General features: G+C 40.1%; 1 protein-coding gene across 2 annotated transcripts in view; it reads right to left on the bottom strand.

Moving 5' to 3' along the window:
• Nucleotides 1-17960, bottom strand: part of DLGAP2 (DLG associated protein 2) — a 506645-nt gene that overhangs the window by 84442 nt on the left and 404243 nt on the right. For both annotated transcript variants that reach the window (XM_026653071.1, XM_026653068.1), the window contains exon 6: nt 1455-1666. In XM_026653071.1, coding sequence (XP_026508856.1) covers nt 1455-1666 — 212 coding nt within the window. The remainder of the gene's footprint in view (nt 1-1454; nt 1667-17960) is intronic.

Genomic DNA, 17960 nt, shown 5'->3' on the forward strand with positions numbered 1-17960 from the left:
GCAGTTTTTTTTTTGAGTCAAAGACATTAGTGCTCTTGTAGAGCTCAATTCTGAACCATTTTATGTACCCGAACAAGGGAGTAAGGAGTATAAGTACCTACTTACTTCTCTGTACAAGCTACCTGATCACGATGGACAAGCCAACAAATGCAGCTGAGCTGGTGCACCAGAGGACATAACCTGTACCTGGTACTGGGCAAGTTGATAACTAGGAATCAGAAAGTGGCTCTCAGTCACAATCTTGTTCATGGTCTGGTCCTGAAACAGTTCACGTACGTGCTGCCCTTGGCTCAGGGCTTGTGGCAAAGCCACAAATAAGCCTTTAATCATTTTCTACAATGCTAAAATGAACCTGCTCCTGCTGCAGTTGAAATCAACAGCAAATCTGCCACTGATTTCCGTCGTTTCTAGTATACTGCATTAGTACTGTTCTGTGTTTTTAATATTTTTGTTTTGTACAGTATATTTGCAAAACATGGCAAAATCGATAGACTGTTTTCACAATGACCTATTGATAAACTCCTGCATTATGAATACAGTGGATTATAAAAAGCTCCCCTTTATAACATATATCTTATTTAAACACGTGTAATTTTTGATTTCTAAGAAGAAAACAATGTCCTTTACGTTGCACAAATAAATAGAGCACTACACTCTTAGAACTGTCTTCTGAAGCAAGATTTTAGATTCCATGTTGCTTTCATGACACTGGTTATTGTTAGTATTGTGAACATTATTTTTCCTCCAATCTGTTAACTAAATTCTGTTATTTAATGAAGCTAAACAGATTATACTTTGGTTGAGGTTTTTTATTATTACTATTATTATCATAAAAGTGTGCATCACTAAGGTACTTCATATATGGTAACATCTACAGCACAGCTGGTGGATAAAGGTGAAATTGTCAGTCAGTCTTAGTCTCAATTTCTTCGCTTGGTGCATTTCTCACAGAATTCTGAAGCTATGTGGCATGCCCATTCTCATTAATGGAAGTTGCAGAGTTGGAGCTATGCTGCCACTTTGAACATTTACCTCTCAAAAATACTTAAATGTATAGTTTTGTAATGATACATTAAAAAAAAAGACAAATAAAAACCTACTAGAAGCACAAGTCTGTCTCCATTATGTAAATACATATCTAGACAATTATAATATGTACATTACTTATTTGATAGACCACCCATTGTGGATGCTCAGAAAAACATGTTATACTGTTTTTTAAATGAGTGTGATACAATATACTTGATACATGGGAAAGTTGCTATATGGAAAGCATCATGTTGATAACTAAAAGTTATAGATGATATAAAAGTAGTATTGCTGTATTTTTTGCTGTGTGTATATATATATTTCATGAAACCCGTTTGTTGTAATCACATCAAAACATCATAAAAAAATGACCTGAGTCATTATGGCTTTCAGTAAGATATGCGACAAAGTTTGGTGAAGCTTACTTTTGGTGATCTCCAAGTGGTCTCTGTCCAATGGATTTTAATAATGACTCTGGTCGAACCGCTACCTTTGGTGATGTTTTAGGGCTAGTGTCAGAATCTCCGCTTTCCTCATCTCCCATGGCTTTAATGTAACTCCCACTTCTCATTCTCCTGCAGGGGATCTCCTCGTCTTTACCGCCAACAGGGTACCCTCCCCATTCATCTTGAGGCACCTGGTACCAAACACAAAATATGCAGGAATCTCATCATATTTTAAGAGACAGCCTTAGATATTCCACACTTCAAAGACAAGTCATTTAGGTTTGACCCTTGAGGCACAATGCCATTGGGTAAAATTTTCAAAAGTTCCTAAGCGATTTAAGAGCCTAAGTCACATTTTCAAAAGTGGCTTATGTGCATAGGAGCCTAAAACTCATCGAGAGTCAAGCACTTTTGAATATTTTACCCATTATTCTCATATTGGGATTCTGCAGCCTTTCAGACATACCATCACTAATGAAATATAAAAAAAACTGCATTTAAATAACATTAAGATGTATTTCTGTCACAAACTGATGGAATTCAGAGAGATGGCCAATGTTGTTCATAATTCGGACTCTTATGAAACAAGCATAATGGTGGGAGTTTTCTAAAGTAATTTTTTTAAAGAATGATAAATAAATAATTCAGAGAAGGCTGTAATATAATCTCATTCTATACCAGTAAAATAGGCAGTTAATTACTAATACATACACTTTAGGCAGTTAAATTCTCATTATGTTTAGTTACTAGACAATCCATCACTCCTCACTAGCTTTGTACATCAGGAGATCTAGGTTCAAATTCTGACTTAGGAAACAAGTGGAAATGAGTTTGATGGCTACATGCTCATAACTTTCTGCATCACAAAGCTTCCAAGTAATTCAACTTGAGATGAAGTCTCTACCCAATGTAAACTCAGAATTGGAAGCAGTGCTGTTTCAAGCTATGATATAGGCATGCAGAATCTCACATGGTTAAAATTAAGGGCATACATAGGTGCTTTGCTAGATCTGGACCAGAGAGCTCAGCACCTTGGAAGATCAAACCCTTTATCAGCATAATGCCTTCACATATTATATATAACAATTAAATATATAGATAGATAGATAGATAGATAGATAGATAGATACCCTATCAAGCTGGAGGATTGCAAGGTAAGAATCTATAGTGGAGATTCTGAAAAGTTAGTAGGTCTAGTCAAGTCTGTCAAACTAAACACATTTGGGGCTGATCCAAAGTCCATTCAGCTCAATGGAAAGATTCCCATTGACTTCAACAGGCCTTGCATCAGATCCATGGAGAGTGACACTAACTTATTTTCTCAGCTCCTCACCCTCCAAAATGCACTCATAACCCACATTTAGGGTGAGCAGGACTTGTGCTGTGGACCCCATCCAAAGAAGGTCAAGGGGGAAATGAAAAAAGAGGACGAACCAGGGGAGGAAGAGAGAGTGAGTGAGTGGGAGGGAGACGCTGAGCCAAAGACAGAGAGAGACACACACACACTCTAAACAGGTTTCATAGTAGCAGCCGTGTTAGTCTGTATCTGCAAAAAGAACAGGAGTACTTGTGGCACCTTAGAGACTAACGAATTTAATGCCTGATAGGGAGAGCAAGCGCAAATAAGAAAAGAAAAACAGCTTGAAAAGAGAGAAATTGTATTAGAGAAAAATATACTCTGAAGTATGTTAAAAGAAGAAAAAATACAAGGAAAACACCGGCACTGAAAGAGAGGAGAGAAAAGATGCAGCAAGAAGGAAGAATAACAAATAAAACAAAAAGTTGCCGTCTGAAGCACTGGAACAAATCTTAAAGTTAGCCAGATTTGGATTTTGGAAGGAGGTGGTGGGAAGCTAAGAGAAGAGGGTGATCATTTCTCCCCAGGCTTGAGATCTCTAGATACAATAAATCACCCACATTTTCCTTTTAAAACCAAACACATATGGAAGTTCTCTGTGGGGAAGGATTTCCAAGGTTTGCTGAGAACTCAAGAATATCTGCAAGCAATGTCAGTGTAACAGATGGAAATCCTTAACATTTTGAAAAATAATTTTTCTTAAACTTTATTACAACACAACTGGCAATTCTCTTGACTGCCAAAGACTGAATGATATATTGCTAAAGAATTAGACCAGTAAATTCATTATGATGAAATACTTGATACCAAACAAACTTACTTATACCTTTTATTTTGTTGCTAGTGTTCGGATGCTGGCATGGCTATGAACAAGGTTCAAGTAACTGAAAAACATTCTGGTTACTGGCAGACAAGTGGGTCCCTATGTGCTTTATTTCATTTCTCAATTTCCTATATTAAGGATGAATTGCAGCCTCTGGTCTAAACACACTTTTCCAAGTGTCCATAACTTATTGTAACAACTTGATTTTGCTCTGAGATTTTCACTGCTTTGTCTCAGCTCTAAGATGATTTTTTAAAAAAAAGTGTGAGAAAAATCAGTTCAGTTGTTTTTGAGTAATTCAAGTAAGAAAAAGCCTACTTTCCCCATATGCTCCAATCTGAAATTCTGTACTTCTATAACTCAAAAATGGCTGAAAGCTGAACACATTAAAAACAAGTTTATATTTTGAGATTCTTATTTGTGACTCAAGCTCAACTCAAGCCTTGTTTGTAAAGTTACGAATGTTTAAAGTTTGCAATTTCATCCTAAGGGCAGTTCTAGCTAGAAAGCTGGTAAACAGCTTTTCCAGGACAAGCTTTCCACCATAGGCACATTAATATTTCATCCTGTTTGGGCTGATTAGATTTGTATGGCTACATGACCTGATACAGGTAAAGTTGGTTTTGCAGCTAAGTTCACAAGGACACTGGAATCAGAAAAAGCCCTCCGCCAAATTATTCTTGCTTGTAATATAACTGAGAGAGCACACAAGTACACCCAAAACCACTCTGCCCCTTTTACATTAAGAGCCCTTACTGGCCAACCAAAGATCCTGGTGACTGAAAGAAGTTGATTGGTAGTCCAGTCCTCAAAAAGGAAAAAAATTCTGGAAGATCCAGGAGAGAGAAGAGGCCACTAACCCCGTAGCAAATGGCAACTGTGAGTGGGAGTTTCTGGATCTTGGGTAGAAGGAGGGATGTTGCCTAGTGGCTCAACGGAAACATGTTTTAGTGTGGGGTACAAATTTCCTCACATGGGACAAGATACAAGGCCCAGAGAAGACAATTGGAGTCTTTCCATTGACTTCAAAGGACACTGCATCAGCCCCCTGTGAACTCCTTCCTACAAGATTTGAAAAACATGGCAATACTCAAGCTCAGCTTCAGTATGAGCAGGTTCAAGATTCACTTCAGCTCTTTGTACAATCATACTGTAGGTTAAACACCTGAATTTTTTAAAAAAATTCAGCCTCTCTCAGATGCCAACATGTCCTGAACCACAGCACAGCAACAGGGCTATAATACTGCATGAACATATTTCTCTTTTTTTATTATTTTGAAATGCTAACAAAAATCTGTTACAGATCATGTAGGAGGTATTAAATGTATGCGTTCCAAAATGTTAAAGTGGTTTTACAGCTTGCAAAAATGACTTTTACAATAGTTATCAGTCCCTGAAATTCCCATCTGCAGGGTTTGCAGCTGCTAATTGGGAATAATTACCCTAATTACCTACTTGCATACAGTGATGAGTGCCGATATTTATAATTTCAAAAAAGCCTTCTTCCTGTTCTAGATGTTCACATAAATTCCTGTATCTGCAGTTTTTATCCACAAAGCAATAGGACTGCATATTACCATATGCATTTTCCTTCAAAAAAACAATAAGCTGATAAGGTCCAGATCTTTTCATTTAATTTATCATTTGCTGCTGATTTGGTTATAACAGCTATGGACAATGATGAGTTTTCTTTAACAAATTCTGTGCTCTCGTGGTGTGAGGAGGAGAAGGGAGTGCAGGAGTTAGGGAATCTCTTCATTCTTGTGTTCCTGTTCCACTGTGGGATCTTAGGCTAGTAATTAGGGTCAGATTTTCCAAAGAGCCCACCCCCAGCATTTGAGATCAGTTTTTCACATCAGGATCAGCTTCCATTTAGGTACATAGCTAATTTCCAGAGTTTCAAAAGTGTTCCACACCCACAGTGCTGGACTCATACAAATCAGGCTGCTTAATGTTTAATGGCTTTTGAAAATCTGGCCTGAGTTTTGGGTTCTGAGCTCTTTTGAAAATCTCACTGTAATCTTTGTTGCTCCAAGGTTAAAATGAGTATTACCTACCACACAGAAAAACTATGATGTTTAATTATCATATAAATGTAAAATGCTTTGAAATTTTCAGATGAATGGGGCTATATAAGTTAAAATTATCATCAAAATCTTATCATCATACACAATCTGTGCATGAAATTAGGCTAGAAATGTAAGAACAAGAGTTGAAGCTCTGTCTGGTGGGCATGTGTAGCCAAGGATAAAAGGTATCAGGTATATTTAGGATATAGAGGTGAAATTACAAGACCTACAATCCCCAGGCTTGTAAAATATTTAGCCTAGCAAAATTAGACTTTAGGATTTAGGATAAATTACCATAAGTAAGTCAATAGTAAACCTGCTGAGCTTCTGTTTCTGTTTGTGATATGCTGATGTTTTGAAAATAACTGCTGAGTTTGGATACTAATACCTACAAGAGATCAGTAGACACCACAAGATGACCATTGGTGGGCATAGTGAAATGTTGGAGACTTCCTTAAGGTAATTGCCTGTTCCTATGGTGATAACATGACATAAATGTTAATGAGCATTAGTGGGGCATGGAAGTTCAAATAAGGAAAAGGGGTTAAAACCTTCATAAATATGTATGAACCCCACTCAGTGTCAGCATAAGACATTATAAAGGCTGTATCACACTCTGTGTGCCTCAGGGTGGGAGACTCTAGGATGAGGACCACTAGTGGTGATGATGATGGTGCCGGTGAGGACTAACACTTCAGGTTTTTCCACAAGGGATGATGTAAGTAATGCAAATATTGTGCATTTTGTACTGGTCTCTCTGCTTTACCAGATTGCAATGCGTATTGTTTTGATGGCTAACAAATATAATCATTACAGAAAGAGCACTATGTAGCCTCTGCTGTGCACCTTGGGGTCCCCCTTCTATTGATAACCTCTCTACTGTAGTCAATCTTGGGGGCTAAACTCTCACAGATTATAGTAGAGGTAAACCCACACTTTGGGGTGGGTAATTGGTTAAACTAAGTAACCCATTACTATAGATAAGGCAACACATGTAATTCTTGTTTCATTTAAAGCTTTCTAAGCCTGATCAAGAAGATGCCCCCCCAAAAAGGAGAGAGCAAGAACTAAAATTTAGACGACAGATTCCCTGCCCCCCCATGTAAGATTTCTTCAAGAGAACCCAGCATGTCATTGTATATAGCTATAGATGGGCAGATAAATGGATGCACTAAAAACTATTTCTAGATGTGTAGAGAATGTCTCTGCAGCATGAAGAAAACTTCCCAAGATGATAGAGGAACTGTGACGTTGTGCAGTCTATATGGTTTTATAAAAACTTGATAATAAGTCAATATAATGTAACTGGGATAGTTTTAGAGAAAATACGGTAATAAGTGAATGTAACGTAACTGGGATATGCTTCATGCAAAAGGTCTCTTGTAAGGTATCATTACAAAGCTTATAATCTACTGAGTATGATCATCTGATTTGTATAAATGTACCACTCTTGTATCTAAAACTAGAAATATAAAATGTAACTCTGAGGGCCTATTGTAATTATGTAAAGTGTGGGCCATTAATGATGGTTTGGAATCTTGATGACTCCCATTGTCTGCAGATGGCTGTTTACCAGTGAGTCTCCCTGTATATGTGTGTGCTGGCAAGTGAGTAATGAAGTCTTGCAGTGACATGTGATCATGTCACCTGAACTGGAATCCATCTTTAACCTGGTGCTTTTCCAGTGAGGGGGAGTGGAAACCCAGAGGGACAAAGGGTTCCCGCCTTATGCAAAAGATATATAAAGGGGTGGAACAGAAGAGAGAGGGGGAGGAGCCATCATGAAGAATCCCCTAGCTATGACCTGAGCTGCAACAAGAGCTGTACCAGGGGAAAGAATTGTGCCCAGGCCTGGAAGGTGTCCAGTCTGAGAAAAACTTACTGAAGCATCTATGAGGGTGAAATTATCTGTATTTAGTTTGATTAGACTTAGATTTGCGCATTTTATTTTATTTTGCTTGGTGACTTACTTTGTTCTGTCTGTTACTACTTGGAACCACTTAAATCCTACTGTCTGTATTTAATAACATCACTTTTTATTTAGTAATTTACTCAGAGTATGTATTAATACCTGGGGGAGCAAACAACTGTGCATATCTCTCTATCAGTGTTATAGAGGGCGAACAATTTATGAGTTTGCCCTGCATAAGCTTTATGCAGGGTAAAACGGATTTATCTGGGTTTAGACCCCATTGGGAGTCAGGCATCTGAGTGCTAAAGACAAGCACACTTCTATGAGCTGTTTTCAGGTAAACTTGCAGCTTTGGGACAAGTGATTCAGACCCTGGGTTTGTGTCTGGAGCCAGACGGGAGTGTCTGGTTCAGCAAGACAAGGTGCTGGAGTCCTGAGCTGGCAGGGAAAACAGAAGCAGGGGTAGTCTTTGCACATCGGGTGGCAGCTCCCAAGGGGGTTTCTGTGATCCAACCCGTCACAGGAACCATTCAACTAGAGCGCTAGCTTTTTTGAAAGACCCACATGCTTGTTCAGAGGGTCCTTATAGGGCAGGCAAGTCTTCCTAGCACAACCATCCACTACAGAATCTACATTAAGGCTAGTGCCCACACTCTGATTTTGTCATGAGTATAACATGTATAATTTGGAGGAAAAAGTGCATAAATTAAAGTAGATATTGATGCCTGCCTGAATGTTTTCTAGTTTTTGGTCTCCTGGGTGGGAAGCATGAACATTGATGAGCTTATTCTCTCGAGAGTTAATAGGAAGCACCCAGCATTCCTCTGAAGAAGGGTTAGGAGAACCTTAGAGGTTTGCACAGAGCCAGCAGTTTCTCTATGGAAAACTGCCAGGATTAGTCTGGAACTTATTTGCTAGTCCTTGCTCTTGTTTTTCGCTTGGATTTCTCCAGTTTGTTTTCTCAGAGAATCCACTTTGGAGGCCTATCCAACCAGAAGAAACTAAACTAGAGAAAGTTCTGGAACAAGAAGAGGGAGCTCAGTCATGCTGCTTACTTTGTGTGAGGCTGGAGATTTTTGGAAGACACCTGAATGGCTGTTCAGAAAATCAAAAGGACAAAAACACTACCCTGGTCTACATGTTTTCTTCCTGGGGTGGGGATGATGGCTCTATAAAACCCAAACCCAGGGACACTGAGTAGACTATTCTTGGAATTAGATGTGAAAGGACAAGAAGAATACTGTGAGCCTGATTGATAGTTACACTGAGACGTGGATTCTTAATAGCTTCTCTCTCTGTTGGTGACTTTTTTTCCTGACGCTTCTCCTTCGCTTTGTGACTTTTCTCTGAGTATAGAGGGCTATGCTTTTTGGTTTTGTTTTCTGCCCAAGCAGCACCTTTTCAATAAGCATCTAAAGACAACATTCTATTGCTGCACTTTAAAAATAAAATAAAATAAGAAATTCATTAGGTAGTGACTATTTTCCTTGATTTACCCTGTCCTTAGAGGGTAAATGCCACAATGTCATGCTTGGCATTGTGGCAAGCTCCTGTTGGCATACGAAATATTTGCAGCAAAATTTGAAATGCTAAAATTACAAGTCTTTTCACTTTAGATTGTGGATTTGAGAGTTTGGTCCCAGTTTCATGGGCCCATTTTTGAAGGAAATATTTTTTTCCTGAGAAAACACAAAACCCTGTGAGTAAATGGTTTTTGAGCCAGTTACTGGGCCAAAAACAAACAAAAAAACAAAACAAAACAAAAAAAGAGAGAAATTCTATGAAAAATATGCATGCAATTTTCCATAACCATAAAAATCCAAATAAATTTATTGTCTCAAATTCTAGAATCAGATGTCTCTAACCCCATACAAATTTGACTGGCTCTATCTCCTCTAGCCCTATTGACTATGACTCTCAAGGTTTTGGGAGTAGGGGGGAGTTATAGGATGAATCTGTACCTATAAGGAAGGCCTTGGTTCCTTAAATACATAACCTTTTATCTCAACACCATTTTCAGTGCACATATCTTTCTCAATGCACGTATGTTATTTAGTTATTCTGATTTTTTTTAATGTGCTGATTCATTGCTCTACGTACATGTATTATATAATTAAAAACATTCAAAAAGCTTTATAAAATGTACCAGGAATTCCTCCTCAACATTAACGAAAGCCACCTCCTCCATTCCCTTCAAATTTCATAAGCCGCCCCCATCCCTGAGCATGTGGGAGAACAGAGAGATCTTGCAGCATGCCCTGAAGGTCAACTGACAGCGTCAAACAAGTGGGGAGTTAATTTCCGAGCTGAGGACCCCTTGCTGGGAATGTCCTACCAACAACTCTCCCATTTAAAGCAGGGGGACATCATCCTGAGAACCTCACCTGATATCATCTGTCATGGTATCACATGCAGAAGGAGGTGGTCAGATAGATCCCAAACCATTTAGGGCTTTTATAGGTCAAAATCACACCTTCAATTGCACCTGGAAATGAGCTGGAAGCCAATGCAGATCACAAAGCACAAGTGTAATATGCTGTGTGTGAGACACTCCACGAAGCAAGTCAGCAGCTGCATTCTGTATTAGCTGACATTACCAAACTTTTTTTTCAAGAGTAGCCCCAAGCAGAGCACAACTGCAGTAACTGAAATTTGAGGTGAAGACGACATGGGTCCCATGTATTCAGGGATTCTGTATTCACAAAATATCCACTTGCTACAGAACTGTGCTCCAAAATCTCAGCTTAAACTGAAATACATGAATCTAGTATAAATATATGAAGTGTCACCTGCCTTACTCTTCAGAGAGCCTTGAAGCAAAAGCTTGAAGAGGTGTGAAATGCCCCAATCGGGGCCCCACAGTCTCTGTGATTCCATGGCAATGGACTCCATAGCCAGAGAAGAAGAATGGTTCAGTGGTTAAGGTAGCATGAGACTCTGGAGATCTGGGTTTGCGTCCCTGCTTTGCCACAGACTGCCTGTGTGACCTTCGGCAAGTCTCTTTGTGCCTCAGGTCCCCATTTGTAAAACAGGGACAGCAGAACTTCCCTACCTCACAGGAGTGTTGGGAGGATAAATGCATTATAGATTTTGAAGTGCTCAGATAGATACCATGGTAATGGGGCCACATTGTGCCACAGATAGAGGGACTTTTCCAAGTTGCCACAGAATCCAGCCTTTCTGACATGGTATTCGCTATTTTGTTGTAGCCACACACGCAGCTTTGTTTCCCTACCCTTACTGGGACCTGTCTGTAGATGCACCTTGTTCTCCAGCTTTTCCCAAAAGCTGATTTAATTGAATTACAGTGCAAGTTCTAGGGAGCAAAGAAACAGCAGGTAGGGAGCTAGAGCTGGAGTCCAGCTTGTAACCAGGGGAATCTGGAAATGTAGGCTAGGCAGCTGGGCTGCCTGGATGATGGGACAAGGCCCAGAGGACTAGGAAGATGGCCAAATGAACCTGACCACAAGCTTCCCTGGCATATATGGGAGGAAAAAGGCTTTGAATGATACAGGGACCTTTGCCTGGAGTGTGGAGCCAGGCTACCTACAGGATATAATGGAAACAAAAAAAAATCCTCATCCATTCACTATAAAAAGAATCACTGTAAGAATACTCAGATGAATTTCGCATCCCTGAGTATTTTAAAAAAGGAGCCATAGTTGTGCATGTTTATAAGAAGAGGTGGGAATAAAGGGTGTTTATATGAGGAGGTGGAAATGAAGGGTATTTCATGGTGACAGACAAAATTACATTGTTGTAGAATTTAAGAGTGGTGGTTGTGTAATTTGTTTTCACTGAGCCACAGAAGTAGATGGAGCTCTGGGCATATCTTTTTTGCCACAAGTCTTCTTCGGCAAGAAAGGCTGAGTAAAAACTGACTCTTTTGGAATTACTGGTAACTATCCCCTTCTGAGGAGCTACATCATTCTACCTTTGCATTTCTCCAGTCACTACCTCACAGAAGGGTAATCATGTGTCTTCCCTCTCTGTGGCCATAAAAGGCCCTGCATGAAGTACAAGTGGTGTAGTTCTGATGTACAGAGGAAAGAAATCCAACATGCTGGATTCAAGTCCTCCACAGACGATAGAGCCAAGACTATGGCCACCCTCTGCATCTTCCATGGATGGGTTCGGTGAGGGACAAGGGTGAGTTGGAAGATCAATCATTGACCATTATGTCAAATAGTGAGGACACAGCACAGCCTACAGTAGTAGTCATGGAGAAGCTCTGCTGTTGCTCTGGAGCCTGGGGAGAAGAGAAAAGCCTTTATTTCCTGCTGCCCTGGAAATCCGCACACCAACTTCGGCTATTCAGACTTGATGGGAGGCAAGAGGATTTGGCCCATAAGGAGCAAGTGACATGCAGGGCATTATTTCTAGATAACCTAGCTGGCCTAATGTACGCTTGCTGCATGAACCAAAAAGTGTAGCCCACTTTTTAAAAATATTCACTTTCAGGATTCCAAAAATCTTAGCTGTTAAACAACTGTAATCTACAAGAGTGCATCAGTTTATAATCACTGAGGTACATGCAGAAGTTTGGTGATTGTAGGAATTGTAACAGAAAACCTATTTTGTGATTTAGTAAAGTAATACTGGAACAAGAAAAGTGCTCTGACAGCATCTCCAGGCATGCCTACACCAGCACTTACTGCACAGCAAACTGGGGTCTAAATCTACAGTGCTGCAGCATGCTGTGCACTAACTATTGGTGTGAACCCTGCTACTGTGCACTAGACGTTCCATAGAGCACATTGACTTACTGCTGTTTCAAACCACCTATTTAATCCAAGCAAGACACATTTTTCCTCCATGGGCTTTCCCCCCAGTCATTATGTTGGCATTACTGAAATGATAGCACAGATGTCTTTAAAAAACCCTCTTTTTAAAAGGGCTATATAGAAATGCACATATATTCTATCTCTCATCCACTCTTCTCATCCTAACAAATGAGTTTTATGGTTCTGATCAGCTGACTCAAAACTCCATTGGTAATTATTTAGCCGCCAGAGGAAGGTCGTCATTTTTGTTACTTTCCAGCTGTTAGCAGACTTTTTACTATCTGTACAATTCTAAAGGGGGGTATATTTATTCCCTTACTTGTCGTAAGAGCCATGAATACATTGCCACTAAGGCCTGGTCTACACTACGGGATTAATTCGGATTTAGCAGCGTTAATTCGAATTAACCCTTCACCCGTCCACACTACAGAGCCATTTAGTTCGAATTAAAGGGTGCTTTAAATCGATTTCTGTACTCCAACTCCACCTTCGGAGTAGCGCCAAAATCGATTTTGTTAATTCGAATTAGGGTTAGTGTGGCCGCACACCACCGAATTAATGTGGTTAAAATAAATGGGGTAGTGTGGCCGCACACCACCGAATTAATGTGGTTAAAAACCGAATTAATGTGCTTAGTGTGGCCGCGCACAATCGAATTTATACAACCTGTTTCCCAAATTCGAATTATCTAAATTCGGATTAATCCCGTAGTGTAGACATATCCTAAGATATTTAAGCACATGAGCAACTAACTTCAAAAACAGCCTTTAAAGATGGGACTATAAGATGACCCAGAAAGGGTGGTAAAATCATGACCATTTGGGCGTCAGAGTCCATTCTTTAAAAGATGTTTTTAAAGTGAGTGCTGTGCAATTTCCTCCATGACCCAAAACTGCACTAGCTGATCAGCTCAGTCCTAGGCAGCCAAGGGGAGTGTGTGGTTATCTAGCATCAGTGGCAGTAGTCCGAGCAGTACCCCCAGCACATGTGTGAATTGGTCCAGGGCTCTAGAATATCAAGTTACTTGTGGCTGCAGGCTTCTTGGGCCCCTGTGGGTAGCCCTGGACAAATGTGGGAAAGACCAACTTTCAACCTACCTCTCTGTTTAATGTTGAACATTATTTTGACAACAAAAAAGTGCTAGAAATATAAAGGAGAATCATTCTTGATAAAATATTGGTAGGAATACAGCCCCTCCTTTCCCATCCTGGTGACAACACTTGTGCAATAATGTCAACTTGCACTGGCTGTTAGAAAGATATGAAACTATGAATATTTTTGTTATTTTGTTTGGAAAACCAGTCACGTCACATTTGCAGCAATATTTTAATTAGAAATGGTAAATGGCTTCTTAGCACTTGGAGGCAGCACACTATCATGTCATTAATCACTGTAATTATTGGAGACTCTCGGTGGTTTTAGTCATAACCTTGCCCAATGGTTGAGTCCATGTAATTATTTCACTTTTCTCTTGCAGAGAGCAGCACTTCAGCCTTGGCCATGTTGCTACCTCTGCATACCTGGAAACTGGGAAGGAGGAGTGTCAGTTTAGTGTAAAGTCCCTAGTTCTTTAAAGCCATTCAGGGAGTAAGTACAGAATTGTACAGAGATATAATGGGTACTGGGAACATTATGAAATGAATGGATATGAGTAGTTCATTGTAATACACATTAGGAGTAATTTATACTCAATAGTTATTCAGCATTGGAAGTAGTTTTGTATAGTTGGAATATAGGGTTTCATGTGACAAAATCTGCCTTCATGACAGTGTAGTGCATATAGAGTTGGGTTAGGATGAATTCCATCCACCCAACCAAGAGACAGCACACAGCTGCGGCACAGACCTTCTGAGGCTGTAACTCTACCTTACTGAAGCAACAGTGGCCTCAGTGGGGTTCCAGAACTAGGACCTGTGTAAGTGACAATTCAGTGGTCCCCTTCGCTGGCCTGTCCTCAGCACTCTTCTCCACATCGGCATATCTGAATCCAGAGTGCAGCCACACTGACACTGGGTCTATTTTTTTTAAGTTAACATGAAACGGAAGGACAGATAAACCCAGTGTTTTCCTTTCATGCTACAGAATCCACTGCTGCTATTATTACCTGCATGCTAGCAATGTTAGTGCAGTTAACGGATGACGCTAGCACTTTAATGCATCAGGAAGGCAGAAGGGGGCTGTGGCCATTTTTAGCACAACATGCTATTTTCTTTTTTAAGTGCTGACTCATTCGCTGTACCATTGATGTGTTTACCTTGATTTCATGCTGCTGCTTCAAATACTGTTGAATGGCTGAGGAAGGAATATCAATCAGTGGCACATAATATTACGCTCCCAAACTGTAGTGGTTGTTAGTTGTACATTTTTGCCTGAAGTAGTTTCCTTTTCTCTTCCAGCAGTGCTCACAGATATTTGAATACTGGAAACTGTAAAATCCGACTTTTAAGTTTATAATTTTACTACTGATACTTAGTTCACTTCCAGCTTTCTCCCTGAAAATCCTTGTCACACCCAGGGATTCATGTCAAACAGTAAAATAAATCAAATAATAGGCTTCAGCTTCAAATGTGTTGTATCTAATTAGCCAAAGAATCCGATAATTGACGATTTCCTTGCTCCCAACATCTTTCTATATAAAGGGAAAAATTATTTGGGGAGCAGTAGCAACCACTATAGTTAAAGCTGCACAAGAGTTTCCATTCTAACCTTCTGTTTTCAGTTATTCATATTTTTTCAAAATTGTCATCTTTCACATTGAAATTTTCCTGGCTTGGTCACTCCCCATAGATGAAAATTTGAGGACACACAGTTCAGCTGTTTCTCAGCAAGAGGAAAAGGAAGGATGATGCAGTGATTAGGGGGCAGCCTGGGACTTGGGACACCTAGATTTAAGCGTCAGACCTCAGGCTCTGCCACAGAGTTCCTAAGTGACCTCAGGCAAGTCACTGGTCTCTTTGGGCCTCAGATCATCACCTGTAATAGGGGGCAGTAGCATTTCCCTACCTCATAGGGGTGTTGTGAGGATAAATATATGGATGATTGTGAGGTGCTCAGATACCAAAAGTGATTGGAGCCATATAAATACCCAAGATAAACAGACAAAAGTTAAAAATATACACTTCCTCTGTATGAAAAAAAATATGTGCCCAGGATTCCATAGTTACATGACTATGATCTAAAGGGACAGTTCAATGTTTAAATTTGGTATGGAAAACACCCTTGTCTTTGAATGTCACGTACTTTTAACGCTATACCCAGAGAGGTGTTTACATGGATTTTTTTTCTGCAAAACTGATCATGTGGGTACCTCAGGTAAATGCTTTGCATGGCTGATTTAGCTGCATAATCAACATCTTAATACCTTAAATTAGTCTGAACTAGCCAGGATCCATTTCCAAATATGTCTGTGAAAAAGAGGTGCTAGCAGTGCCTTTACTTTTACCTTGGGGTCCTGAGAGCTGTCCCTACCTTTCAGATTGACCAGCCTTAGTAAATCTCATCATTTAGTAGGCACTCCCATATAAGGTAGGCAAATATTCTCCAATTTTACACATGATGTAACTGAAGCCCAGGGAGATTAACAAATGATTGAATCCACTTCTGATAGGAAATTTGTGGCAGAGCTGCTAACACAGCCCATCTATCTTCTATGAATGATTCATGTCTCATCTAAGAGATAGTACATCTAAAAGAAAATGCTTCAAAGCTATATTTTTAATTACGTCATCTGCAGAATGGGATTTCTCATACTTGCTTACCCAACTAGGTCTAGTGCAGAGGTGTTTAACACCCAGCCTGCTTGATGGATTTATGTGTCCTACATGTCATGTTCAGAGTCCACAGAATACAAACTTCAATAAAAAAATTAACCATCATATTTCTGAAAAAACTCTCTCTAATACAGAGCTAGGTGCAGTACTTTTTTGGGGGTATTTCTATGGCCTCTATTATTGTGGCATCTAAGCACCTCATAATCTTTAATCAATTCACCCTTGCAACATCCCATGATTTAGGAAAGTTCTATTATCTCCATTTTACAGATGCAGAACTAAGGCACAAAGAGGCTAAATTATTTGCCCAACGTCACACAGGAAAGTCTCTGGCAAAGTAGAAGCTTGAACCAGGGCTCTCAAATCCTAGTTTAGAATCCTAATCTTTGAACGGTCCTTCCTTTCTAATATTTGCAAACAGGCTAAAATAATGATTTTGAGAGGTATGAAGTCTTCTGCACCCCACTCATCTCATTGGGCTGTTGACTCTAAAGCCTAATGATAATGCTTCCAATTTCAGCATTAACTGTTTCACTACTGATCATTTGAGCAGAATGAAGTATGGGGGAGTGAGGCTAACTGGGGTTTAGAACTGAGAGCTGCTCAAGGAAGAAAGAAGGAGACACAAAGACAGGAGAGAGAGAGACAGAGAGAGCAACACAGAAAGGAGGGAGAGAAAGAAAGTGAAACAAAGGACCGGAAAAGGATAGATATGGAATATTTCTACAGATGTTTGACAAGATACAGCTCTTGCAGAATTGGCTGTTGTGGGAGCGTGCTATTCCACTGCCCACCCCGTGGTGGCATGGTGTGGCCCTGCTGACATGCCATTCTCCTGCTTCTCCCAAATTACTTTAAGTAACATATAACTGTAATCAAGTTATATTCACTTTCTTGGGGTCCAGTCTTTATAAAAATATAGTCTCCTTGGGCCCACCTGGCCCAAACCCTATCCCCTCGTTAAGGGAGTCCACAGCCCTCCTTCATGAGGCTGTGCTGTGCTTCAAGCCAGTTTCCCCAGAGCATCAGTAGCTGGGTTCCAGTGCTGTTTCACAGACTTTCCTTTCTCTCTCCTCCATTAACAGCTGGGTTTTTATCCTGTTCAGGAGATAGCTCCCTGATTAACACCTGGGCCCTATCCCCCTGTTTGTCTGCTGCTCCCTTAAACACCTGGTCCTTAAAAGGGCCATGTTGTGGCATAGGGTTGGCTGCATGTAGAACCACTTCCTTAAAGGGGCCAGACCACCCTGTTACAGTCCCTTTCAGCTTGGAGAGACCAAAAGCACTGCACAGGACTAGAGCAAACGTCCCTCTCTTGATTCTACATTTATTGGCTTCCACAGAAACCAAAGAGGTTTGGAGATACTCAAGATACAAAAGTTGAGAAGGGTTAGAGTTGGTTAATGCATGGGACAAACAATTTCTATAGGGAGAAAATCTGATTTTAAAAGAAAACGAGAGAGAAGGCACTCACAACAGCAATAGAGTTTTCAGGCCAGTTAAGTTGTCTAAATATCAGATTTGAAATATTTACTCTCCCTGAGGCCATCCATTCAAATTTCAACAGGAATGGCTCACACCTTCATCCTCATGGTAGATACACTAAATGTCATGCAGCTCAGTACCTGAGTTTTTCAGACCAAGCCTTAAAGAGACAGGACCAGATTCACTGGTACCCTCAGCTGCTTTGCACCACTTCAGGGATGCAAAGCAACCATAAACCCAGTTTCTCCAGCCAATTAAACTAGTTTGCATCGTGACAGCAGAGCA

The sequence above is a fragment of the Terrapene carolina genome, unplaced genomic scaffold (genome assembly GCF_002925995.2).
Source record: "Terrapene carolina triunguis isolate 2854851 unplaced genomic scaffold, T_m_triunguis-2.0 Scaffold42, whole genome shotgun sequence".
Classification (NCBI taxonomy): Eukaryota; Metazoa; Chordata; order Testudines; family Emydidae; genus Terrapene; species Terrapene triunguis.